Source organism: Cynocephalus volans, chromosome 11, assembly GCF_027409185.1.
Source record: "Cynocephalus volans isolate mCynVol1 chromosome 11, mCynVol1.pri, whole genome shotgun sequence".
Classification (NCBI taxonomy): domain Eukaryota; kingdom Metazoa; phylum Chordata; class Mammalia; order Dermoptera; family Cynocephalidae; genus Cynocephalus; species Cynocephalus volans.
This window is the reverse complement of record NC_084470.1, coordinates 91,822,765-91,849,892: the sequence shown is the minus strand read 5'-3', so window position 1 is coordinate 91,849,892 and position 27,128 is coordinate 91,822,765. Positions and strand designations below refer to the sequence as shown.

The 27,128-nt window shown below is 43.9% G+C and overlaps 1 protein-coding gene across 1 annotated transcript in view; it reads left to right on the top strand.

Annotated features, from left to right (window-relative positions):
- The window catches only part of LHFPL4 (LHFPL tetraspan subfamily member 4), a 38,317-nt gene extending 11,991 nt beyond the window's left edge, over window positions 1-26,326 (top strand). Inside the window, exons 2-3 of the mRNA XM_063115295.1 lie at window positions 23,489-23,725; window positions 26,226-26,326. Of these exons, the coding sequence (XP_062971365.1) occupies window positions 23,489-23,725; window positions 26,226-26,326 (338 nt within the window). The remainder of the gene's footprint in view (window positions 1-23,488; window positions 23,726-26,225) is intronic.
- Window positions 26,327-27,128: the final 802 nt, after the last annotated feature.

Sequence of the window (27,128 nt, the reverse complement as noted above, 5' to 3'; positions counted from 1 at the left end):
TTCCATGTGTGTATTTGGTTGTTTATATTCATAACTTGACAGATCTAGTGATGGTGTCCTCCACAGAGGCCGCTCAAAGTTACACTTTCACCAGCAATGTCTGATAGGAACCATTTCTCCACATCTTCGCCAACTGAGTGTGTTATCAAACATTTTATTTTTTCCAACATGATGGACAAAAACCCACACTTCTTATAGTAGTAATTTGCCTTTTTCTTATTATAAATGAGGTTGAGCACCTTATATAGATTTTTTTCAGTAAGCTGTCCCTTTTAAATATTTTTGTCAAGTTAATCGTATTTTTCCTCTTTGAACTGTAAGAACTTTTTATGTGTTAAGAAACTTAAGGGCTGGGCAGTTAGGGTTAGGGTATAGCCTTATATCACCCAAGTAACAGGTTTGTATTCCCATACCAGCCAGCCACCAAGAAAAGAAAAAAAATAAAATAGAAATTGTGGGCTGGCTGGTTAGCTCACTTGGTAGAAAGTGGAGCCAATAACACCAAGGTCAAAGGTTCGGATCCCTGTATCAGCCAGCCACCCCCAAAAATGCCAAAAACAGAAACAGCTTTTTGTGATATGAGTTTCCAATATTGTTTTCCAGTTTATCTTTTGACTTTGTCCATGGATTTTTTTCGCCCATGGTGAAAAAAAAAATTTTTTTTTTAACATCAGCAAATCATCAACTCTCTCTTTTATGGCTCCTGGATTTAGTGTTATACCTACAAAGGCCCTGAAGTATTTTAAGCATGGGGAAACACAATCAGACCTGGTTGTTGGTGGAGTGGATAGGTTAGAGGTTTCAGGACAAGGGTTGGGCTGTTCTTATTCTGAAAGCCTCTTATTTTTATCTTTTTCTTTAAATTTTTATTTCATGTTATTCATCATTGTCAACCTTACTTTAATCCCAGAGCACTGTAATGGCACAATGAGAGCACTGCCTGGCACATAGTAGGTGCTTAATATGTGTCTATTGAATGAATGAATGATGGTATCTTATTTAAGTCCTAGCTCCACCAACCACTTCTTTGGAGGTAGCATAGTTCAGTGGTCACACAATCTGAATGAATCCCAATTGTGGTATTACCAGCCAAGTGTCCTTAGGAACATTACATGATTTCTGAGTCTCAGTCATCACTTATAAAATGGGAACAATAATAGTAACTACCTCATGGATTGATTGTGACTATGTATACATACCCCAGCACAAAGGAAACCCTCAATAAATGGTAGCAATTGTTATTAGTTATGTGACCTGAATCAAATCACTTTGGCTTCAACATTCCATGGTCTGTGCTAGAACAAGGGAGGAAAGGTTGAATAGTGGGAAGAGTTGGGAGATAAGACTTGAAAAGTGGTGTATTAGTCCATTTCTGTTGCTTATAACAAAATACCTAGAACTAGGTGATTTATCAAGAAAACAAAATTTATTGCTTACAGTTTCAGAGGCTGGGAAGTCCAAAGTCCAGGGAACACATCTGGGGAGGGTCTTGTTGGTGGTGACAGTGACCCAGGGGTCTCACATGGCAGGAAATGGCAGAGCAGAGAGAGATAGCTCCTCCTGTACTCTCCTTTTAAAGCCCTCAGAACCGTGGCTATGACCACCATTTTTAATCCATTCACTATGGCATGGTCCCACGATCTAATCACCTCTTCAAGGCCCCTTTCAATTACCATAATAGGATTTCCCACCCCCTCAACAGTCACAGTAGGGACCAAGTTTCTAATACATAAAACTTGGGGGACACAATTCAAGCTTCACTGAGTTGGGGGGGAGGGCATTTAATCCACAGCAGGGCTGGCATATGGAGAGCCTTGAATGTTGGGCTTTGGAGTTTGGGTCTTATTCCGAGGTGATGGGCAATCACTTGCAGGCATGAAGGAGGCCAGGGCCAGGTATGGCTTCAGAAAGACAGCTTGGGCAGCTGCTGTGGGGAATGGACCAGAAGGAGGCTTGATGGGAAGCAGGGAGCCCAAGGAGGAGCCTGGACAGTGGTCTGGGTGAGAGATGCTGAGGCTGGTGCAGGGACAGCAGAAAGATCAGGGACCTGTTAGGAGACCAAAAGGCATCTTGGGGGTGAGGACAAGGCAGCTGTTGCAGAGGACTCCAAGTCTCCTCCGTGGATGATTGGGTCTCTAGAGTGACATTCACAAAGTATGCAGGAGGAAGGTCAGGTTTGGGGAGGAGGAAGATAAGGCCTGCTTGGGAATGTTGAATTTGAGATGTGCAAGGGGAAAGTTCAAACAAGCAGTTGTATATTTAGGCCTGGAACGGAGGAGAGAGGTCTCAGCTGGAGATGGAGATCTGAGGCGTCTTCACACGAATCTGAGCGTGAATGAAATTGCCAGGGAGAGTGAGTGGAGGGAGATCAGGAGACTGCCTAGGAAACACCAATCTTTAAGGGGTGGGTAGAGGAGGCAGATCCAGAAAAGGAGACTGCGACAGAGAATTCAGAGCGGTAGGAGGCAAATTAGCCACTGAGAAACTGAAAAAGATCACCTTGAGGAAGGCTACTTCTTTGGAGGAGAAAAAGTGGACTGGGGAGGGATGGAGACACCTGGAATGGAAAGAGAATGTGGGGAGAACAGCAGGAGGCTTTTAACCAAATCCTAGAGGTGGGTGTGGCCGAGCTGAACTAGGGCCATGGGGGAACAGGGGAGGAGGGGCGGGTTGAAGGTTATTAACAGGCGATGAGATCCATGCAGGCTGGGCCCGGGGGTGGTGGACGAGAGTAAGTTCTGTTACCAAGTAATTATCACACAAAGTGACCAGCGTTCTATCTGTCCATACTGGCATCTGTGGCACCAGCTACAGTGACTGTATTTGTGTTCTCAACAGTACCCCCCTCCTAAATGGTGAGCTCCTCAAGGTCAGGAACCATGAGCCAAGGACTGAACGACTTAGAGGAAGAGCATCCCAGCAGAGCAAATGAATTTGACATGTTTTAAGGGACAGAGAGGGGGCCAGTGTGGCCGGGAGTGTAGGGAGCAAAGAAAAGAGGAGGTGGAGCCAGCCTGTGGGCCTTGTAGTCTGTGATCAGGTGTCGGGATGTTATCCTGAGTGCCACGGGGAGCTTTTGGAGAGAGTTAACCAGGGTAGGGACAGCAGCTGTTTTGAACTTTCACTCTGGATGCTGAGTGGACAATAGACGATGATAGGCAGGGCTGGGAGCAGAGAAACTAGTTAGGCGCTCCTGCATCTTCCAGGTGGGAGGCTGTGGGGCTTGGAGCAAGGGGGTAGTGGTGGAGATGGAGAGAAGGGGTCAGATGCTGGACATTTTTTGGAGGTTGAGCCTATCAGCCTTGCAAATATTGGGTGTGGGAGGTGAGGGAAGGGGAGGAGTCAGGATGCCTCCTAGATTGGCTCCAGAGTCTGGGTGGTTGGAGGGGAGTAGGAACCCTGCCACAGGAGTCCCCCCCTGGGAGCTGATAGGGGCATGGAGATTGGGCCTTGACCTCTCCAATCTGGTGGGTCATGGGTTGACAGTTAGGAGAAGCCCAGCCTCCCTTGCAAGATAAGCCCCTGCCCTGGGTAAGCAGGAGCAGAGCGAGAGGCTCAGACCTGGCAGGTAGGGATGTGTGGTCAAGCATCTCCACCCTCCCTCCTTCACCCCAACCTTCTACCCCTGAGAGTCTCCCTGTGAGATGGTTCTCACTACAGCCCCCTTAGGCACCGGATCCTGGGGAAGCTATTCCCTTTGAAAGCTATGGTCCCGATGTGGACACAGATCTTCACCAGACTCTCCTCAGCCCCAAACCTAGTCTGGTCCTTTCCAGAAAAACCTTTCTCAGCTCGAGGGAGGGACTCTGAGAGCATTCAAGCAGCTGATGATGTATTCTATGCTGTGATGCTTGCTTTTTTGTATATCTCACCCTTTCTAAGACTCTTATTGCTTTTTAAAAGTATCGTTGTTCTTTCTAGAAAAATTGGAGAATCTAGATGAGCAGAATTACACCCATAATCTCACTCGCTCCAGGATAGTCATTCTTAACTACTTGGTCTACACTCATAACGGTATAGAGTATTGGATATGAGCAGGCTGTCTGAGTTCAAGTCCTGGTTCTGCAACTTACTAGCTGTGTGACCTTGGATAATGTGAATGACCTCTCTGTGCCTCAGTGTCCTCATCTGTAAAAAGAAGATAATAATAGTACCTACACCAGAGTCATTGTAGACATGAAATGAATTTGTGTGTGTAAAGAACTTAGTATAGTGCCCGGCATGGTACATTCTGTAGAACTATTTGCTGTAACTATGTAAGTATTTTTTCCAAAATGAAATTAGTGTGTGTTATTTTTTAAAGCCTTTAAAAACCTAACATATAATGAGTATTTCCTATGTCATTAAACCTTCCTCCATATGCTTTATTTTTATTTTTTATTTTTGCGGCTGGTCGATATGGAGATCGGAACCCTTGACCTTGGTGTTACAACGCTGCACTCTAACCCACTGAGCTAACTGGCCAGCCCTCTCCTCAATGTTCATTTAATAGCCGAGTAATGTTCCATCGTACAAAAGAGTTGTATTCCCGTATTGTTGAATATTATGTTATTTCTTTCCTTCTTTCCCACTATTTCTCCTCCTCTCCCTCTTCTTCCCCCTCCCCCTCCTCTTTTTCTTTTTCTTTCTCACCCCCTCACTTTCTCTTATAAAAAACAATGTGATGACATCCTCATAGCTAAATCGTAGAGCATATCCATGAGAATTTTATTAGGATAAATTCCTGGAAATTGGCAAGCTCAGTCAAAAGGGGCTTAGAGATTTTCATTTTCCTGTTTTTGATTTTGTTTTTATTTATTTGTTTTTCATTTTTCTGTTTTTGAGATCAACCCATTTTTTCGGTGAGTTACATTTGGCTGTGCATTGCCATTTTTTATTGCTTTAATTATTTCACTCCAAGTGGATGAAAATTTCTGGCAATGGCCACTTACTTGTAGTCAACTTCCACCCACCTCACAGTTTTAATAGGTGATTTATTCACATGGTTCCAAATTCAAAAGGTGCTGCACGTTATCACTGAAAACTCCCCTCCTACCCCTGTCCTCCAGCCACCCAGTTCCCCTCTTTAGTAGTAACCAGGTTATCAGTGTCTTATAAATGCTTCTGGAAATATTTTATGTACATGCATACAAGAAAACAAGAGGGATCTTCAAAAAGTTCATGAAAAGATTCATATTATCTTTTAATTGTATTTTCCCAAGAATTTTCTGATGTACCACTGTACACTCCCCACGTACATATTTTTTCCCCCACTCTTGATAGAAATGGGAGTGCTGCGCCCTGTCATGCTGGACCTGGTCTTCACTTGGCAGGTGTATCCAGAGATCATTCCACATCAGCACATAAAGGGCTCCCTCATTCTCTTTAACGACATATAGTATGCAAACTGTGAGGGTGTACTATAACTAATCAGTTACCTATTGGTAAGCATTTTGGTTATCTCCAACGTTTACTCATTACATACCATGGCATGCGGCCTTTTTAAAAAAAGTCAAATTTCATTGAAGTATAACGTACAGAAAAGCACAGGAATCAAACATCTACAGCTCAAAGAAAGTCACAAAGTGAACGTGGTGTGAAAATAGCATCCAGATCACAAACCTCATGCCCCAGCCAATCACTATCCCCAAAGCTAACCACTATCCCGACTTTAATTCTATGGACTAGTTTTGCCTGTTTTTGAAATGTGTATAAATAGAATCACACATTTCTAGTTGCCACGCATAGCCACAGTCTGTCCATCCTCATTGCTGTATACTATTCCATTGGATTAAAACACACAATTTCTTTATCCATTATATCATTAATAGACATTTGGGTTGTTTCCAAGTTTGGGACTGTGAATGAAGCTGCTATGAATCTTCTAGCACATGTTTTTTTGATGAGCACATTTACACATTTCAGCTGGGTATACCTTGAACGAGGGTGGCTGGGCCTTAGGGGACGGTTGCGTGGACTCAGCTCCACAGATTCTATGGCCAGCAGCTTTTTCAGGCTGTGATACCCAGTGCTGGATTGCCTTCCAACACCTGCTCCCTTTGACTTTGCAGGATTTTTCTTCTCTTGCTGAGGGGCTCCTACCACACAGAGCCACTGGGGAATTGTGGGTGGTTAGGGGACCAAAGTCTCCTTTTGGAAGCTCGTGCAGCCTCTCAATGTCTGCCAGGCCCCACTGAGGCCCATTTCTCACATCCTGCTGAGCTTCCACCTGCAGGGCCTGGTGAGAGGGACCCAGGTGACAAGACAGGAGATGGAAGATCAGAGGGGCCTCATCAGGGGAAAGAGGAGGGGGGACTCTGTAGAGTCTGTGCAGGGACAGAAGGCCCTGGGGCACATCCAGTCTGACCCCACAGTAATGGGTAGCAGCTGTGGCATGTCAGGCATGGAGGGGACAACTGAAAAAAAAAGGGCCCCCCTTTGGGGTCCCCAACTCAGCAGGGGCCTCTTGAGGATGGTGTAACAGTATTTTAATTAAACTTTTAAAATAGCTAAGCATAAAATGCATTAATAAACTTTATATAAAGGCACATGTATAACATGTTTTAAACAAACACCTGAGTATAAAGTATATGTTCTCTTATTATTCACCATTTCTTAGTCTCATTCTAGCTTTATCCCCTAAACTCAAGTATTTCTTTGAACTCTCCTTTAGTTTTTAAATTATTATTATTTAGTTACTTAATTATTTCTTAAAAGCTTGAGAGGATTCCATAGCGTCCAGTAGGTGGATTAGGATTGGGTACAGTAGTATTGTTTTTATTATAAAAGTGATATGTAGATGTTAAACTGTTTCAATAGCCTAGGAAGGTGTAGGATGAAAGTTCCCCTTTCCCTCTCTCTCCCTTTCTCTCCCAGGCCACTTCTCAGAGGTAAGAACCATCGTTAAATTGCTTCTGTGTCCTTCCAGGAATGTTTATAGATGTGCAAGCTTAGATATGTGTATATGTACAGGCATGCCTAATTTATTGGGCTTCACAGACACTGCATTTTTATAAATCGAAGATTTGTGGTAACCCTGCATGGAGAAAGTCTGTTGGTACCATTTCTCCAACATCATGTGCTCATGTCATGTCTCTGTGTCACATTTTGGTAATTCTCCCAATATTTCAAAAATTTGCATTGTTATTATTTCTGTTATGGTGATCTGTGGTCAATGATCTTTGACGTTGCTAATGTAATTGTTTTGTTGTGTCAGGAACCGCGCCCATGTAAGACGACAAACTTAAAAAGTATTGTGTGTTCTGATTGCTCCACTGACCCACTCTTCCCCAACTCTCTCCCTCTCCTTGGGCCTTCCTGTTCCCTGAGACACAACAATATTAAAATTAGGCCAGTTAATAACCCTACAATGACCTCTAGGTGATCAAGTGAAAAGAAGAGTTGCACGTGTCTCACTTTAAATCAAAAGCCAGAAATGATGAGGAAGGCATGTGGAAAGCCAAGATGGGCTAAAAGATTTGCCTCTTCTGCTAAACAGTTTAGCCAAGTTGTGGATGCAAAGGAAAAGTTTTTGAAGGAAACTAAAAGTGCTACTCTGGTGAATACAACAGATGATAAAGCAAAACAGCCTTATTGCTGACGTGGAGCAAGTATTAATGGTCTGGACAGAAGATCAAACCAGCCACAGCATTCCCTAAGCCAAATCCTCATCCAGAGCGAGGCCCTAACTCTTCAACTCTATGAAGGCTGAGAGAGGTGAGGAAGCTGCAGAAGAAGAGTCTGAAGCAGCAGATGTTGGTTCATGAGGTTTGAGGGAAGGAACCGTGTCCATAACATACAAGTGCAAGGAGAAGCAGCACGTGCTGGTGCAGAAGCTGCACACGTGATCCAGAGGATCCAGCTGAGATCACTGATGGAGGTTGCCACAGTAAAAAACAGCCTCCAGAAGCAGTAGCAGCCTCCCTGGGCCCCTCCCCCCACCAGGGGCATCCTGAGGGTGGGGGGCACCGTGGGTCAGAGCCACTCATCCTTTATACTTAAGTCCAATAACCCAGGACACCTGGGTGCGAGTCAGACAACCCAGGAGCACCTGAGTGCAATGCACAGTTACATCAAACAGTAACCAAGGAACACCTGCACACATGGGCATATTTACATCAAAGACTTGGCAAGATTCTGAACATCTGAGGGGCCCTGACCATTTATCTTCATTTTCCCTACAATCCTTAAATAGAAGAAGATGTCATCTAGGATGTGCATAGCTAGAGAGAAGTCAGTGCCTGTCTTCAAAGGTTCAAAGGACAGGCTGACTCTCTTGTTAGGGGCTAATGCAGCTGGTGGCTTTAGGTTGAAGCCAGTGCCCATTTACCATTCTGAAAATCCTAGGGCTCTTAAGAATTATACTAAATCTACTCTGCCTGTGCTCTATAAATGGAACAACAAAGCCTAGATGACAGCACATCTGTTTACAGAATGGTTTAGTGAACATTTTGAGCCCAATGTTGAGACCTACTGCTCAAAAAAAAAAAAAAAAAAAAAAGATTCCTTTAAAAATATTGCTTCTCAGTGACAATGCACCTGGTCACCCAAGAATTCTAATGGAGATGTACAAGGACATTAATGTCAGTTTCATGCCTGCTAACACAACATTATTCTACAGCCCATGGATCAAGGAGTAATTTTGACTTCCAAGTTTTATTATTTAAGGCTATAGCTGCCATAGACAGTGATTCCTCTGAAGGATCTGGGCAAAGCAAATTGAGAACCCTCTGGAAAGGATTCACTATTCTAGATGCCATTCAGAACATTCATGATTCATGGAAGGAGGTCAAAATATCAAAATTAGCAGGAGTTTGCAAGAAGTTGATTCCAACCCTCATGGATGATGTTGAGGGGTTTAAGACTTCAGTGGAGGAAGAAACTGCAGATATGATAGAAATAGCTAGAGAATTAGAAATTGTGAGTTAATTGCTCCAACCTCATAATAAAACTTTATGAATTGCTTCTTATGGATGAACAAAGAAAGTGATTTCTTGAGATGAAATCTTCTAGTGAAGATGCTGACACAAGGTCAAGTGTTTGGACCTGTGTACTGGCCAGCCACCAAAAAAAAAAAAAAAAAGATGCTGTAGAACATGGTTGAAATGACAATAAAGGATTTAGAATATCACACAAACTTAGTTGATAAAGCAGTGGCAGGGTTTCGGGGGATTTTTTTTGCTCTGGCTGGTGTGGGGTGTAGCAGAGTGTTTGAGAGGATTGACTCTAATATACATATACACACATTCATATCTCACCCCCTACTTTTTTTTTAAAACAAGAGGGATCATGCCTATGTATGGTCTTTCTAACTGCTTATTATGTGAGAGAGGGGAGGTGGTTAAGAGCATGGACTCAGGCCCGGGTGGGCTGTGTCTGACTCCTAGCTCTGTTACCTCTAGCTGTGTGACCTTGGGCACACCACTTAACCTTTCTGGGCCTGTTTCTTCATCTATAAAAATGGGGATAAGAATAAATGAATACGTATAAAGCGGTTAGAACAGTGCCTAGCACTGGAAACAGGTATGATATTTTTAAAATTATGATTGTTTTTTCCAGTAGACACCATGTCTCAGAAAGCACACTGTGTCAGTCCTTATAGAGCTACCCGTTCTTTCTCACTGATGCAATGCATTCTGTAGTATGTACATCCTTTTTATAAAATCATAGATGGGTGGACTTCTGGTTTCTGGTTGAGAATGTAAGAATCTTGGAAATCACTACTCTATCCTGACAACTGAAAAGCTGGACAAACTGAATAACCAACAACTCCTAAAACGAGTGAGTTCACAGAGCAAACTGCTGCCCTCCAAGTTGGAGAGACTGATGGTGGATACAGAGAATCATAGCTAACCTGAGCGAAAGCCCACAACCAGGAGAAGCCTTTATGGAAACCAGTGCCTGGGCAGAGGAAAACTGAACTGTAATTGACAAGTTGCTGCAGGCTCAGTGTGGCCAAGTCTGAAAGAATAAGAACTCCAGGGGACCCAGTCACCTGGGGCCCCCACACTTCTGTGAGTTTTACCTCCTGGAGCTTTACCAGATTCTCATAGTGAATATTGGAGAAAAATGCCCTCATACTTTTGGTTGGGGGAGGAAAAAAAGAACAATTTTGAAATCTGACAGAGAACTCTGTTCTTCTTAAAAAAGGCCTGCCCTAAGAAGAAACTAGGTAACCTGGGCCTAACCTGCTAGGGTATTAGCAGAGCCTAAATGACCTGGGGGAAGGGAAATACTCAACTCCATCTGGCTCTAGCCATCAGTCTCACCTAAGGAGGGGGAGGAAAAAAACCTTAGAAGCATTTGTGAAGTTCACAGTCCAGGGGCAAGGCTCACTAAAAGACTGAGACCTAATCATAGTACTATAGAATGCTTCCGCTGCACCTCCCCTCCCCCCACATCTTATTACCACATCACGGAAGGTCTATTTACAACAGTTCCTTTTACCCAGTACATAATTTCTGGCAATGAAAAAATTACAAGGCAAAAACACAGTTTGAAGAGATAGAGCAAGCATCAGAACCAGACTCAGATATGGCAGAGGTGTTGGAATAATCAGACCAGGAACTTAAAATAACTATGATATGTATGCTAAGGGTTCTAATAGATAAATTAGACAGCCTGCAAGAACAGATGGGCAATGTAAGCAGAGAGATGGAAATTCTAAGAAAGAACCAAACAGAAATGCTGAAGATCAAAAACACTGTAACAGAAACGAAGCCTTTGATGGGCTTATTAGTAGACTGGACGTGGCTGAGTAAAGAATCTCTGAGTTTGAGGATATCTCAATAGAAACCTCCAAGGGCTGGCCAGTTAGCTCAGTTGACTAGAGCATAGCCTTGTAACACTAAGGTCATGGGTTCAGATCCCTGTACTGGCCAGCTGCCAAAAAACAAAACAAAATAAACAAACAAAAAAACTCCAAAACAGAAAAGCAAAGAGAAAAATACTTTATAAAAACCAGAACAGAATATCCAAGAATTGTGGGACAGCTACAAAAGGTGTAACATATGTGTGTTCATATTACCAGAAGGAGACTAAAGAAAGGAACAGAAGAAATATTTGAGACAATAATGATGGATAATTTCCCCATATTAATGTCAGACACCAACTCAAAGATCCAGGAAGCTCAGAATGCCGACCAGGATAAATGCCAAAAGACTATACCTAGACATATCATATTCAAACTAGAGAAAATCAAAGATAAAACATTCTGAAAGAAACCAGAAGGAAAAAAAAATATTACCTATAGAGAAGCAGAGATAAGAATTACAACTTCTCCTCAAAAACCATGCAAACAAAAAGAGAGTGAGGTAAAATCTTTAAAGTGTTCCTAGAAACATGCCTCCTACCATCCTAGAATTCTGTACCCTGAAAAATTATCCTTCAAAAATGAAGGAGAAATAAAGACTTTCTCAGAAAAACAAAAGTTGAGGGAATTTGTTGCCAGTAGGCGTGTCTTGCAAGAAGTGTTAGAAGAAGTTCTTTAGAGAGAAGGAAAACAATACAGGCCAGAAAGTCAAATCTACATGAGGAAAGGAACAACACGGGAGAAGGAATAAGTGAAGGTAAAATAAGATCTTTTATTTTTCTTATACTTAATTGATCTAACAGATAACAGTTTGTTCAAAATAATAACAGCAATGTATTTAATTGTGTATGTACATATATACACATGTATACACATATGTACATACAGACATAAGTACATATGTGTGTATGTACATATGTATATTATGTACATATGATTATGCATGCTTAAAGTGAAATGAATGACAGCCATGATACAAGGGACAGAAAGGAAGAATTAGGACTATTTTGTTATTATAAGGTACTTGTACTACCCCTGGAGTTGCATAGTGTTATTTGAAAGTGGGCTTGGATTAGTTGGAAATGTATATTACAAACCCTAGGGCACCTACTAAAAAACGTTAAAAAAAAAAGGAAGTATGACTGATATTCTAAGAAAGGAGAAAAAACCGGAATCATACAAAATGTTCAATTAAAACCACAAAAGGCAGGAGAAGAGTGAAAGACAAAAATAGGAACAAATAACAAGGGCAACAAATAGAAAACAGTAACAAATATGGTAGATATTAATCCAACTATATCAATAATCATTTTGAGCATCCATTGATGTTGTAAATGCACCAATTAAAAAAAGAGATTGTCATAATGGATGAAATAACAAGATCCAAATATATGTTGTCCTACCAGAAACCCACTTTAAATATAAAGGCACACATAGATTAAAAGCAAATGGATGTGGGAAGATATACCATGCTTACACTAATCAAAGGAAAGCAGGAGTAGATGTATTAACTTGAGACAGAGCAGACTTCAGAGCAAAGAAATTTATTAAGGATAAAGAGGGGCATTACCAAATGATAAAGCAGTCAATTCTCCAAGAGACATAAGAATCCTTAATGTATATGCACCTAACAACAGAGTGTTAAAATATATGAGGCAAAACCTGATAGAATTGCAAAGAGAAATAGATGAATCTACTTATCATAGTTGGAGACTTCAGCACCCCTCTATCATAAGTGGATAGATCCAGCAGGCAGAAAATCATTATGGACACAGTTGAACTCAACAACACCATTAATCAACTGGATATAATGGACAGCTATAGACTAGTTCATCCAGCAACAGCAAGATACACATTCTTCTCAAGCTCACATGGAACATTCAGAAATACAGACCACATTCTGGACCAAAAAACACACATTAACTGTTTTAAAAAATAGAAATCTTACAATATCTGATTTCAGAGCACAATGGAATTAAACTAGAAATCAATAACAGAAAGATAGCTGGAAAATACCAAAATACTTGGAGATTAAACAACACTTCTAAATAACACATGAATCCAAGAAGAAATCTCAATAGAAATTTTAAAATATTTTGAATTAAATGAGAATGAAAATACAGCTCATTAAAATTTGTGGGATGCTGTGAAAGCAGTAGTTAGAGGGAAGTTTATGTCATTGAATGCATATATTAGAAAAGAAGAAAGCTCTGAAACCAGTTATCTAAGCTTCTATATTAAGAAGGTAGAAAAAAAAGCAAATTAAGTCCAAAGTATGCAGCAGAAAAAAAAAATAATAAAAATTAGAGCACAAAGCAATTGAGTTAAAAACAGGAAATCAATACGGAATATCAACAAAAGAAAAAGCTTGTTCTTTGAAAAGATCAGTAAAATTGAAAAGCCTCTACCCAGGCTAACTGAAAATGTGGGGGTGGGGAGAGAGAATCAAATTTTAATATAAGAAATAAAAGAAGAGACATCACTTTAGACCCTATGGACATTAAAGCAATAAGAAAGGAATGTTTTGAACCACTTTATGACCACAAATTTGATAACCTGAATGAAATGGACCAGTTCCTTGAAAGACAGTCTGCCAAAAATTCATGCAAGAAGAAATAAACAATCTGAATAGGCCCATAGCTATTAAAGATTTTGAATCAGTAATTAATAACCTTCTGAAACAGAGAGCATCAGGCCCAGATGGGTTCACTGGTGAATTCTAACAAACATTAAGGGAAGAAATGATACTGATTCTCTACATTCTCTGTCAGAAAATAGAAGGAGAGGGAATACTTCCTAACTCACTTTATGAAGCCAGAATTACCCTAATATCATAACCATATGAAGACTTTACAAGAACGGAAAACTACAAACCAATATCTCTCATGAACATGGATGCAAAATTCTCAACAAAATATTAGCAAATTGAATTCAACAATGTATAAAAACAATGTTACACCATGCCCAACTGGGATTTATCGCAGGTATGCTAGGCTGGTTCATCATTTGAAAATCAATTAAGGGCCGGCCCCGTGGTGCACTCAGGAGAGTGCAGCGCTTGGGGGCGCAGCGGCACTCCCGCTGCGGGTTCGGATTCTATATAGGAATGGCTGGTGCGCTCACTGGCTGAGCGCGGTGCGGACGACACCAAGCCAAGGGTTGCGATCCCCTTACCAGTCACAAAAAGACAAAAAAAAAAAAAAAAAAAGAAAGAAAATCAATTAATATAATCCATTACATCAATAGGCTAAAGAAGAAAAATCACATGATCATATTATTAGATGCAGAATAAGCATTTGACAAAATCCAACACCTATACATGATAAAACCTCTTAGTAACTTAGGAATAGAGGGGAACTTCCTCAACTTGATAAAGAATACCTACAAAAAACCTGCAGCCAACATTATATTTAATGGTGAGAAACTTGGGCCAGCCCCGTGGCTCACTCAGGAGAGTGTGGTGCTGGTAGCACCAAGGCTGCGGGTTTGGATCCTATATAGTGGTGGCCGGTGTGCTCACTGGCTGAGCATGGTGCTGACCGCACTGTGCCAAGGGTTGCAATCCCCTTACCAGTCCAAAAAAAAAAAAAAAAGTGGTGAGAAACTAGAAGTTTTTCCATGAAGATCAAGAACAAGACAAGGGTGTCCCCTCTTAGCCATGCTTTTCAACATTGTACTGGAAGTCCTTAATGCAAAAAGACCAAAAAAAAAAAAAAAAAAGAAATAAAAGGGATACAGATTGGGAAGAAAGAAGTAAAACTGTCTTTGTTTGACACAATCATCTATGTAGAATATCTGAGAGAATCAACCAAAAAAAAAAAAACCCCAAAACAGAAAAAAAAAAAAAAACCCCTCCTGGAACTAATAAGTGATTATATAAGGTTGCAGGATACAAAGTCAATATACAAAAGTTAATCACTTTCCTATATACCAGCAATGAACAAATGGAGTATGAAATGAAAAGCACAATACCATTTAAATTGGCACCCCCCAAAATGAAATATTTAGGTATAAATTTAACAAAATGTGTACAAGATTTATATGAGGAAAACTACAAAACTCTGATGAAAGAAATCTAAGAACTAAATAAATGGAGAGATATACCATGTTCACGGATAGGAAGACTCAATATTGTCAAGACAGCAGTTCTTTCCAACATGATTTATAAATTCAATGCAATCTCAGTCAAAATCCCAGAAAGTTATTTTGTGGATATTGACAAACTGATTTTAAAGTTTATATGGATAGGCAAAAGACCCAGAATAACCATACAATATTGAGGGAGAAGAACAAAGTTGGAAGACTGACACTGCCTGTCTTTAAGACTGACTATAAAACTACAGTAATTAAGACAGTGTGGTATTACCAGCCAGCCACCAAAAAAATTTTTAAAAAGACAGAATGGCATCAGTGAAAAAATGGACAAATAGATCAATGGGACAGAATACAGAGCCCAGAATAAATACAGTCAACTGATCTTTGATGAAGTCTCAAAAGCAAAACAATGGAGAAGACAGTCTCTTCAACAAACGGTGCTGGAACAAGTAAATGTCCACATGCAAAAAAATATTAACAATATAAATACAGACCTTACACTCTTCAATATGGATCACAGACATAAATGTAAAATTGTAAAACTCATAGAAGGTAACATAGAAAAAATTTAGGGGGGAAGGTGGAAGAGGGAGGGAGGAAAAGGAGGAATTGGTAAAGGGCCATGAAAATCAACTACATTGTATATTGATAAATTAAAAGAAAAAAATCTTCATGATCCTGGGTTTGTTAATGACTTTTTAGATATAACACTAAGGGCATGATGGATGAAAGAAAGCATTGATACGTTGGACTTCATTAAAGTTAAAAAGTTCTATTCTGTAAGTGACACTGTCCAAAAAAATGAAAAAACAAGTCACGGACTGACTGGGAGAAAATATTTGCAAAAGACATATATGGTAAAGAACTGTTATTCAAAATATAAAGGTTTAAAAGAACTCTTAAAACTCAAAAATGAGAAGACGACCTGATTAAAAATCAGGTCAAAGACCTGAACAGACACTTCACCGAAGAAGATATACAGATGGCAAATAAGCACATGAAAAGATGCTCTACATCATATATCATCAGGGAAATGCAAATTAAAACAACAATAATATACCACTACACACCTATTAGAATCACCAGAATCCAGGACACTGACAACACCAAATGACAATACCAAATGCTGGTGAGGATGTGAAGCCACAGAAACTCTCATTCATTGCTGGTAGGAAGGCAAAATGGTGCAGCCACTTTGGAAGACAGTTTGGCAATTTCTTATAAAAGTAAACATACTCTTACAATATGATCCAGCAATCACACTCCTTGGTATTAACCCAAAGGAGTTGAAAACTCATGTCCACACAAGAACCTGCATGGCTGTGTATAGCAGCTTTATCGTAATTGCCCAAACTTGGAAGCAACTAAGATGTCCTTCAGCAGGTGAATGGATAAACAAACTATGGTACATCCAGAAAATGGACTGTTATTCAGCACTAAAAAGAAATGAGCTATCAAGCCATGGAAAGACATAGAGGAACCTTAAATGCATATTACTAAGTGAAAGAAGCCCAGTCTGAAAAGACTACGTACTGTGGGATTCCAATTATATGACATTCTGAAAAAGGAAACATTGTGGAGGCAGTTTTGAAAGATCAGTGGTTGCCAGGGTGTGGAGGGAGAGAAGGATGAATAAGCAGAGCACAGGGGATTTTCAGGCAGTGAAACTACTCTGTATGACACTACAATGGTGGATAAATGCTATTACACATTTGTCCAAACCCATAGAATGTACAACACCAAGAGTGAACCCTAATATAAACTATGGACTTTGGGTGATAATGATGTGTCAGAGTTGGTCCATCAATTTTAACAAATCTACCACTGTGGTGGGGGATGTTGACAGTGGGGGAGGTTGTGGGGTGGGGGGCAGGAGGTCTATGGGAAATATTTGAAACCTCTGTCCAGTTTTGCTGTGAATTTAAAACTGTTCTAAAAAATAAAGTCTATTAAAATAGATGGGCTTATACTATATACGATATTCTGTACCCTCGTATCCTTTTTATTTCTTAATATACCTTAGAAGATTTTCCATGACAACATATACAATTGTGAGCCATTCATTTCAATGGCTTAGTAGTATTCCATAACATGGATACACTATAACTTATCTAACCAGTTCCTTCTTAATAGACATACATTTTCAGTCCTTTATTATAAAATGCTGGTGCAGTGAACACCTTGGTATGCGTCCTTTGTGTACATGCACAAGTATAGCCACAGGATAAAATTGAGTCAAGGGGTCAGTGTGTTTACAAAAATGCACATGCCACTTCACACTCCACAATCAGTGAGGCGTACCGCCATTACAGTTGACGATGATGACTGCTCAGTCCTTCTCACAGCCTTGAGAAGTAGATATCACCCTCCTATGATTACAAAACTGAAGTTTAGAGAGGTAAAGCCACTTGCCCTGTGACACAATTTTTTTTCCCAATAAATATACATTATACAAAATTCAAACATAATAAAATATTATTCTATCAGTTAGGATTAGGTTTGGCTGCATGTGATAGGAAAATCCCAAATAATCATGATTTAACAACCCAGGGTTCTAGTCCCTTATGTAAAACAAATGTCCAGAGCTGGTATGATAACTCCTGAGGTCATTAGCAACTTCTAGCTCTCTGCTCCGTCACTCCTGGGGTATGACTCTATCCTCATTGTTGAAGATGGCTGCTAGATTCCTAGCCATCACATCTGCATTCCAGGCAGCAGGATGGAGAAAGGGATGAAGAAAAAGGGGCAAAGAACACACTCTGGCATCCTTATAAATCTGTTTATGGGAAGTTGTTTCCTTGAAGCCATGTAACACATCTGCGTGACTTTTTACTTAGCCATGTGGCCATATCTAGCTGCAAGGGAGGTTGGAAAGTGCAGTCTTTATTCTCTACAGTCATGTTCTTAGCTAAAAGTTGGAGCTTCTAATATTAAGAAGGAATGAACAGCTATTGTAGTAAATTATTTGTCTCTGTCATGGTTACACGGTAAAAAAATAAGCTTAACTCCTTCCCTGGGCAGCCACTGCTGGCATTTCTTGAATACCTGGAAAAAGCCATGTCTCTTTTGCCCAAGATTTTTTTCCCACTCTGCCAAAAGTCACTGTGTCCTGTCCCGACTCCACCCTTAGAAATATGCCGTGCCACTTCTTATCTCTCGTTTGATTCTAGCAAAAGCTCTATGAAATGGGTAGGGCAGATGTCGTAACCCTCATTTTACAGGTGAAGAAACTGAGGCCCAGAGAGGTAAACTGACTTTGCCTAAAATCACAGTGTAAAGAATAAAGCTGATCTTTCTATGGGGGCAGGACAAGGTGGGATGTGTTTCCCAAATATAGGACACATGCAAGATGGTATCAGGCAGTCAGTGGTGAGTACATTTCCAATTTCTTTCATAACTTAAAAGAGGAAGTCTTAATTTGGTGCTAATATGTCTTTAACTCCTCTCACACTAATAGGTCTTTGAAACAAAGAGGGACTAGCCCTCAGGCTCAGAGCATTTGTCAGGCAAAAGTATCTACTAGAATCTAAAAACATTGTTTTGGTTTCATTATATTTATAGTGTCTTTCTACTTATGGCAAATGATCCTGGTTTCCTTTTCTTTGAAAGTGACTTAAATTTAAATCTGTATTAAAAAGCAAATCTATTCAGAGAAAAACATTAAGGACCTATCTGCATACAGATCTCACCACTTACTAGCTTGTGACATTGGATCAGATACTTGATTCCTCTGAGCCTCAGTTTCCCCATCTCTAAAATAACGGTGATATTTTTTCCCACCTCATAATTTTTTAATAGGATTAAATGAGACAATGAATGTCAGGATCTTAGCACCCTGACACATAGTTAAGCACTCAATGCTATTTTTTAACATTATTATCACATTATTTAATAATACTAATATTATTCACCTTAATTTTGTCATAACACCTCCTGGTTGCTTGGAGCAGGGAAAGTCAATGGACTTTGGGGCAACTGGTTGGAGAGAGTCCATCCTAGAGCCCCTGTCCCTACACCAGTGATTTTTAAATCAGGGATAATCCCCCTATCCCCCCCCCCCCCAGGAGACATCTGGCCATGTCTGGAGACATTTTAAAAAATTATTACGACTGGGGGTGGTGGTGCCACTAGCTTCTGGCCGGTAGAGGCCGAAGATGGTGCTAAATATCCCACAATGCACAGGATGGCCCCCTGCCATGAAGAATCATCCAGCCTGAATGTCAAAAACACTGAGGTTGAGAAACCTTGCCCCACTCTGCACCCTGCACCCGTGTCTGTGCCTCAGCAGTAGCTAGCTCTTCAGTCAGCTCATTATTTCCAAAAGAGACTTGAACTTGGAACCCAAAGACCACAGCCTCAGTTTCCTCATTTAGCAAATGGGAATGCTGAAGCCTGACTTGTCCGCATTCATTCATCTCCTGATGGTTGAGCCTCTTGGGCACTTTCCTGGCCTAGGCTGTCCGTATGGGGCTCTTCCTTTCTTCCCCCAGGTCCAAGGAAACCTGTCTGATTGGCTTTTCTCCATTGGTTTGACTTCTGGGTGTTTCTCCCTGCAGAGCAAGGGAGGCAGAGTGAATGACCCAGCCTTTTCTGCCCACCCCGGTTATTGTGGGTCTCAGCTCCTGGTTTGTTTACTTTGAAGCAGTCCTTGACTTGGATAACTAGTCTACTTGTGTGTTGACTTGTTGATTTTCTTCCTCCCCACATGCCTCTGCTTCCACGCCTGCCTGTGTCCCGAACACACTGCACAGTGCCGGGCACATAATAGGCACTCAGACATTTATCTGTGGAATGTACCAAGGGAGAGGCCGAGAGAGAGGATAGGGTGAGGGGATAGACATAGAGAAGGGAGAAAAGACAGAGAAGGAATAGAGAAGAGGAGGGGTACTGAACGGATGTTAAATGCTGAGAGACAAACGGAAAAAGGAAAAGGAAGGGTCGAGACTGAGACTTGAGCACAGTATAGGAGAGAGAGACAGAGAGAGAGAGAGAGAGAGACAGAGAGAGACAGAGGGACGGGGGGGGGAGAAAGAGGGAGAGAGAGGGAGAGAGACAGAGAGAGACAGAGGGACAGAGAGGGGGGGCAGAAAGAGGGAGAGAGAGAGAGAGACAGAGGGGCAGAGAGACGGGGGAGAAAGAGGGAGAGACGGGGGGAGGGGGGAGAGAGAGGGAGGGAGGGAGAGAGGCAAAGAAAGACGAATAAAGGAGAGGAGAAAGGAATGGAGGCACAGGCGAGAGACAGAGACAGAGAGTGTGCAGTGGCGGAGTAAAGGGAAGAAAACCTGGCTGGGGCCCCCGCCCGGGCTGTGGAGAGGAGGAGACCGCCCACAGGCACCCTGGGCTGCCCAGCCGGAGCGCGGTGAGACGGGCGCGGTTTCCATGGAGACGGTGATGCTCCAGGCCGGAGCGGAAAGAGGCTCCGCGGGGCCCGCCCCTCCGGCCCTGGGGAGTGGAGGGCCCGAGAGGAGACGGAGGGTCAGTGTGGGTCCGGCCCGTGCCCAGGCTCTTCCACAATACAGGCTTTCTGCGGATTCAGAGCCCGGGGTCTGGGGAGGCAGGAGCACTCCCGCCTAGGAACGCCAGGGGACGGGGACGCCAGGGCGGGCGAAAGGCCGGGCTGAGGCAGCTTCTTCTCTCCCCTGCCTCCGTCCGTGGCATTTGACCCTCCTCCTGTCCTCGATAGGGTGCTGGAGGGTCTGGCAAAGTGGCAGGAGTATGTGGGGAGGTGGACGGTCAAGCCTTCTCCGCAGGCTCCTCCTTCTCTTCCCGCCCCGGTAATGCTGCAGCTCCCCAGGGCTCAGTCCTGAGCCCTCTCTTCAGTTTCCACAATGTCCGGTCCCAAGGATTTAAATGCCCCACGTGCCCACAGCTCCCTAATTTACATCTCCAGTCCCGGTTTTTCCCCTGGGCTCCGGACTTGCCTCCGCTCAGGTGTCTAACGGGCATCTTCAAACTTGTTTAATTCTTCAACTCGCTCGGCTTTTGTATTTGCCCTTCGCTTTGCCTGGAGCTCTCTGCCCATCCCTTAAGCAGCGGTGAGTTCCACTAGAGCGAAGACTTGCCTCGGAGGAAGTGTGGGATCCCAGGACTGTGGGAGAGCCCTGCATCTTCACGCTTGGGGGAGGGGCTCTGTTGGAGGCCAGAGGAATCCAGGGCCTAGGGAGCACTCCTTGACACAGTAGGGAGCACTCCTTGGTACAGTAGCTGAGGGAGGGAGCTGGCAAAGCCAATGGCCCCCTCCCCACCCTGAGGACTAGGTGGGCACATGAACAATGGGCAGAGCTGACCACCCCAACAATGTCATCACTGTCATGTAAAACCCAGGTTAAGTACCCCGAGGGTCTGGAGTGGGGTCAAGGGCCCCACAGCTCCAACCAGAGCCCTGTGGAACCTTTGGGTCTCAGACACAGTAGCCTAGATGCTGGTGGGACCAACAGATAATAAGAGGGAAACATCAAGCCAGCAGACAAAGTCATAGCTCCACAGAAGGTGAAACCGGGGGCCAGACCTTGATTTCCTCTAGCTATTTGCCTAACCCTAGCTGGAACTGACCTTGGCTTGGGGGGAAGGGGAAAATAGCAAAAGAAAATCTGCTTGACCAAGTAGGACAGGCTGGATTCCTAGGAGAAACAAATTCAGTTAATAATAGGATAAGATTAGAGTTGATTAAACATATACTCCCTTAGGCTAAAACTTGATTTGAAGGTCAGGATGTTTGTTCCTTAACCGAATGCCTTAAGGCTTAATATAACATCTGTAATACCAATCTCAAGTTGTCTTCACAGAATACCTGCTGCTACAAACCTGCTTTGAAGTTTGTACACTTCCAGACTTGAAGGAGACAAGGAGGACCTTAGCCAGGATGCCAGAAATAATTACACAGACACCCACATGCTTCCTGAGACCCTCTACCTCAATCTCTGCCCTGTAAAGATCTGTGATTTTAAGTTCTCAGGAAGTCCAGGGTCTTAAAGCTCTTTTAGCTACCATGGCTCCTTTGAAAGGCCATTTAAATAAATGCTAACTTTCAACACGGCAAACTTTGGTGTGAGAGACTTCTTAGTCCTTTGAGTGGTGGGTGAGGAACCCCTTTCAGTTTGGTAACAAAGGGAAGACCATGCCTCCACGTTTGTTTACTTAATCTGGGTGGCTCTGATTGGCTGTTGCCAGAGGGATGCAATGTGCTGATTGGCTCAGGCTTGGGTCACTGGCACCAGGCTAAGTGCTGGAAAAGAGCCCACCCAGACCACCTGGGCTAGAAGTGGAAGAGGTGGGTTGTTAGACACAAAGGGCTGGTGGATGCTAATGAGGGAACCATTTTGAAGCCCCTTCTTGATCTGCCCCTTCTTCCTTTCTCTGTCTGTCTCTCCTCACCTGAAACCAACGCCCCCCCTTCATTGTTTCCTTATTTGTGTAATATTTTTACTGTTATGACTAGCTTTAATAATAACAGCTGACATTTCTCAGGGACTTACTGTGACAAGCACTTTACAGTTGCTGCCTCCTATAATCTTTACAATCACTTGGTGATACCATCATTATCCCCATTTGACAGATGAGGAAACTGAGGCTTAAAGATGAAGGAACTGGCTCAAGGTCACTGAGCCAGGATTTGAGTCCCAGCCTTCTTAACCGCTTTGCCATAAAGCAGCTCTTCCTCACTACACTGCAAACTCCACGAGGCTAGAATATGAAGGGTCTTCAAAAAGTTCATGGGGGTTGGTCAATTAGCTCAGTCAGTGCTGATAACCCCAAGGTCAAGGTCCAGGGTTCAATCCCTCTACCAGCTGGCTGCCCCCCCCCAAAGTTAATGGAAAGATTCATATTATCAATTCTACTTTTCCACAAACTTTTCAAAGTACCCTGTTACAAGTACTCCCCCCCACCCCGGTTCTGGTCTACTGCATGGCACCCAGTGGGCCTTCAATAAACGCTACCTGAGTGAGTGCCTGACACTGAGCGAAGTGTCTTACAAGCACTACTTCATTTAATCCTGGCAACCACCCTGCGAGGTAAGTACTGTGGTTTCCATTGCACAGACAGAAACAGGCCCATTCAGAGTCAGTGGCACCCCCCAGGGTCCTACAGCTGAGTAAGTGGAAGAACTAGGTTAAACCCTATCCTTCGCACTCCACAGTCTGTTCTCTTAGCACAGCGCTCCACCGCTTGAGTGAGAACGAATTTCCAACATCTTGAAGGAAAGGAAAATGGCACCCAATAAACACATTTGTTGAACGAATGACAAAAAAAGAAAAAACGATGGCCAACATGCTAGAAGGAGCTGAAGGCGGTGGCTGTGCTTTGCTATTTTCTCATATTTCCTGGAAGCCTTCCTGGAGAAGGAGTTGATTTGATGGGGGAGGGAGAGGGCATTGAGGGTTCTAGAAAGTTTCTGCTCCCCGAGGCGGAAGGCCCTCGTCCCTGTCTCTTGTCCCTCTGGAAGCCACTGGAAGGGGTTAACAAGCACTCGGCTGGGTTGATGGGCGGAGGGGCGCGCTGGCAGCCAGTGCGAGGAGGGCTTCTGGTGTCCGGAGACCGGAGCGTAACGACCCCTTCTCTCTTCCTTCCTGCCCCGGCGGTGGGCCCTGCGCTCGCGCCCCTCAGCGCTGTGCCTCGTCCTGGGCTGCATGATCTTCCCCGACGGCTGGGACGCTGAGACCATCCGGGACATGTGCGGGGCCAAGACGGGGAAGTACTCCCTGGGGGACTGTTCGGTGCGCTGGGCGTACATCCTGGCCATCATCGGCATCCTCAACGCCCTCATCCTCTCCTTCCTCGCCTTCGTGCTGGGCAACCGGCAAACAGACCTGCTGCAGGAGGAGCTGAAGCAGGGGAACAAAGGCGAGTGCACGCGCGGGGCGCGGGGCGCGGGGCACGGGTGCATTCCGCACACGTGGGAGAGCACCTTGCAAAGGTGGCCTTATCCCTCAGGTCTGCTCATTGACCCAGCAGACCCACCTCGCAGTAAAAAACCCGTGAGAAATGTGCAAGAATGCTGGTGGCAGCGGTTTCATAAGAGCAAACAACTAGAAACAACCTAAATGGCCATCGACAGGAGGATAGATAGATTAATGGTGGTATATTCACACCACGGCGTAGTTCTCAGCTGTGAAAATGGATGCCCTTCAGTTCTATGTGGCGGAATGGATGCGTCTTGGCAACATAATATTGAGAAAGGGAAAAAAGATCAAGTTCCAGAGATGACAGAGTGACATTTTTATTGAGCTCAAAACCAAGAAAAACTAAGCGTGTTGTTTAAACATATATGCATTTATGGTAGTACTATACACACACACACACACACACACACACACACGCACGCACATATAAGAAACAGGGAAGAAATGATTAAAACAGAAAAGGCAGGATAGTGGTCACCTGTGGTTGGGATGGAAGGAGAAAGCCTGGGCACAAGCCAAAGGCAGGTGGGGATGTGCACATTACTGCAGTGTTATAGTTCTGGACTGGTGAGTTAACAGGTGTTTATTACAGTATGCTTTATGATTAGTATTATCAAATAAGGTTAAAATACAATAAAGAAATATTTTATACATAAGGCCAGAGCCTCTGGAATAACGGTCGTTATCAGACCCTTTCCTATGCATGTACAAACATTACAACAGAAGATGAAGGAACTATAGTTTATTTAATTATTCCTTCAGGGACTGTTAGGGAGGGTTCCAGGTTTTTACTATAACCGACAATGCCTAATGAACATCTTTGTAGTGCCTTCTCTACACATGGGCGAGTGTTTTCTTGGTGCCTTTCCAGAAGTGGAATTGTGTGCTTCAGATTGTAATGCTAGTGCCAGATCGATTTCCAAAGGGGTGGTACCCAGCAGTCCTCTGACCCAGAGGCTGACCCCTCCCCAAGAGCAAGGGGACATGCTGCACTGGTGGACGCTTGTCTGTCTGGGCGTGCGCTCTTTACTTTGAGAAATGAGAGTAGTGATGTTCATAGTCACACCCTTCTTGAGCTCTTGGTATGTGCTGGGTCTGTGTTTAGCACTTACATTAATTATATTCATCTCCTGGAGTCTCTCCTCACCTATACAATGGGAATAACGGCAGTGAGGATCAAGTGAGATTAACATATGCACCGTGTTATCTCATTTGGCAGGAGGTAGTTTAGTGTTGTGATTAAACTCTTGGACTGTGGAAGCAGATTGTCTGTATTGGAAGCAGCTTGAGCTTAGAAACTACTTAACCTTCAGCTTCAGTTTCCTGCATTTCATAAAATGAGGGTGATGAGAATTGTACACCTCCCAGGGCTGTCATGTGAGGAAGAAAGAATGATTGTGCTTGTGAAGTGGCAGGCAGGGTCTGCCACGTGGTGAATGCTCTGTCAAAACTGTCAATCCTCACAACCCCCGATGAGGCAGGTATCACGGCCACATTTTACAAGTGAGAAAGCAAGCCCAGGTTCAGAGAGCTTTAGTAACTTGCCTGAGGTCATTTAAGTGGTGGAGTCAGGATTTGAGCCCAGGTCCAAGTCCAAAGCCCAAACTCTTGCCTGCTATCAAGCTGCCTGTCTCATCCTGGTGAGGCCAGAGATTTCCTGTCCCAGTGTCTCCTGGGTTGCTGGTTTGCTAACCGGTCCTCAGAAGCTCCTTCTGATAGAGACTCTTAGACCAGGTGGTTTCTGTGGTTCCTGGTGTGGGGTCAGGGCCTGCCCTCTGGTGGCAACTCCCAGAAGTGCAAGACTTTGGGGAAGTGACAGGTGAGGTCGGCCCACCTGGGGTTCCCACCTCCCTCCCTAAAGCCACCTAACAACTCAGTGTTATAAGTGATGGAAGGGAGAAAGTTGCCTTCTTTCAGCGCTTGGGGATCTCCATCCCTTATGGGGAGTTTGCAGAGAGTGAGCCTCGCAGTTCAGTTCTGAACCGAAGACCTCTGGAACAGAAGTAAAAATTAAAATTGATATTATTTCCAGCATTTACTCTGTGCCAAACATTGTGCCAAGTCCTTGGCTGACATTATTTGTCTCTTTTTGACCCTTCAGAATTACCCTGTGACATAGGCTATTATCCCCGTTTTACAGATGAGGATGTCTGGCCGGTTAGCTCAGTTGGTTAGAGCACAGCCTTATAACACCAAGGTCATGGGTTTGAATCCCTGTATTGGGACAAGCCACCAAAAAAAAGATGAGGAAATTGGGGCTTGGAGAGGACCAGTGGCTTGCTCAAGGCCATGCTGCTAGTCAGAGGCTTGGTTGGGATTCCAGAGCCTCTGCCCTTTGCAGTTCACCCGTCTGCCCACATTTGCCCTGGGGAGTGGCTGAGGGGAACTCTAATGCCTGGGTGGTCTCTGACTTTCTCCAATTCTCTCTCTCTCTCTCTTAGATTTTGTGGGCACTACAGTAAGCTCCGTGTTACGGCCAGGGGGTGATGTCTCTGGATGGGGAGTCCTCCCCTGCCCTGTCGCTCACTCACAGGGACCCTGAAGGCCAGGATCACAGCCCAGGAATTGACCTGACCTCAGCTTGTCCTGTCTCCTGCCCTCTCATCCCTCCATTCAAGCTCCGAGGGAAGACCCCAATCTCAGACTGACTTCTCACCTCCCGCTGGCCTGTGAGCTCCAGGCTTTGATGAGAGAATGGGGCCAGGATGCAGCTGGGGGGAGGGGAGAGGGGCTCCAGATGCTGGGAGGGCCTGATTCTGGCTCCTACCTCAATTTTACCTAAGGGAGCCAGAATCCCCAGTTGCTTGGGCTTCTTCTTCTCCTCTCTGGCCTGGCTTGGAGGCCCCAGCTCCCCAGGCCCCCTCAGACTGGAGGGCTGTGGCTTGGCTGTATCCTCACCTCCTCTGGTCCCTGCCACCTACAGAAATGTATTCAAGACACTGCCCCATGGGGGGCTGGACTCTTTCCTACTTTTTTTTGCCCTTTCCACCACATCTGCCACAGAGCTCCAGGTGCCACCAGCCTCCCCGGGGCCTCCTCTGCCTACGCTACAGCCTGCTCGCGGCTCTCCCAAAGGAATCTGAGCTGCGCCGAGGGAGAAAGCACAGGGCCTCCCTGTCCACTGCTGCCTGGGCCCCGCTCAGCCCAGAGCCTGAGAAAAGACATTCAGGCTCTGGAGGCTACAGGAGGTGGCCCCTGATCTCGGCAGCTGGAGCTTGGGAGCTGCGCAGACTGGGCTGGCCTGGCCTCCTCTCTGCTGGGATGTGTCACCGTGACTGGACCCTTGACCCTGGCCTGTTTTGTACAGCACAGACTTCTTGGCCCTGTTGTCAGTGTTGGGGGTG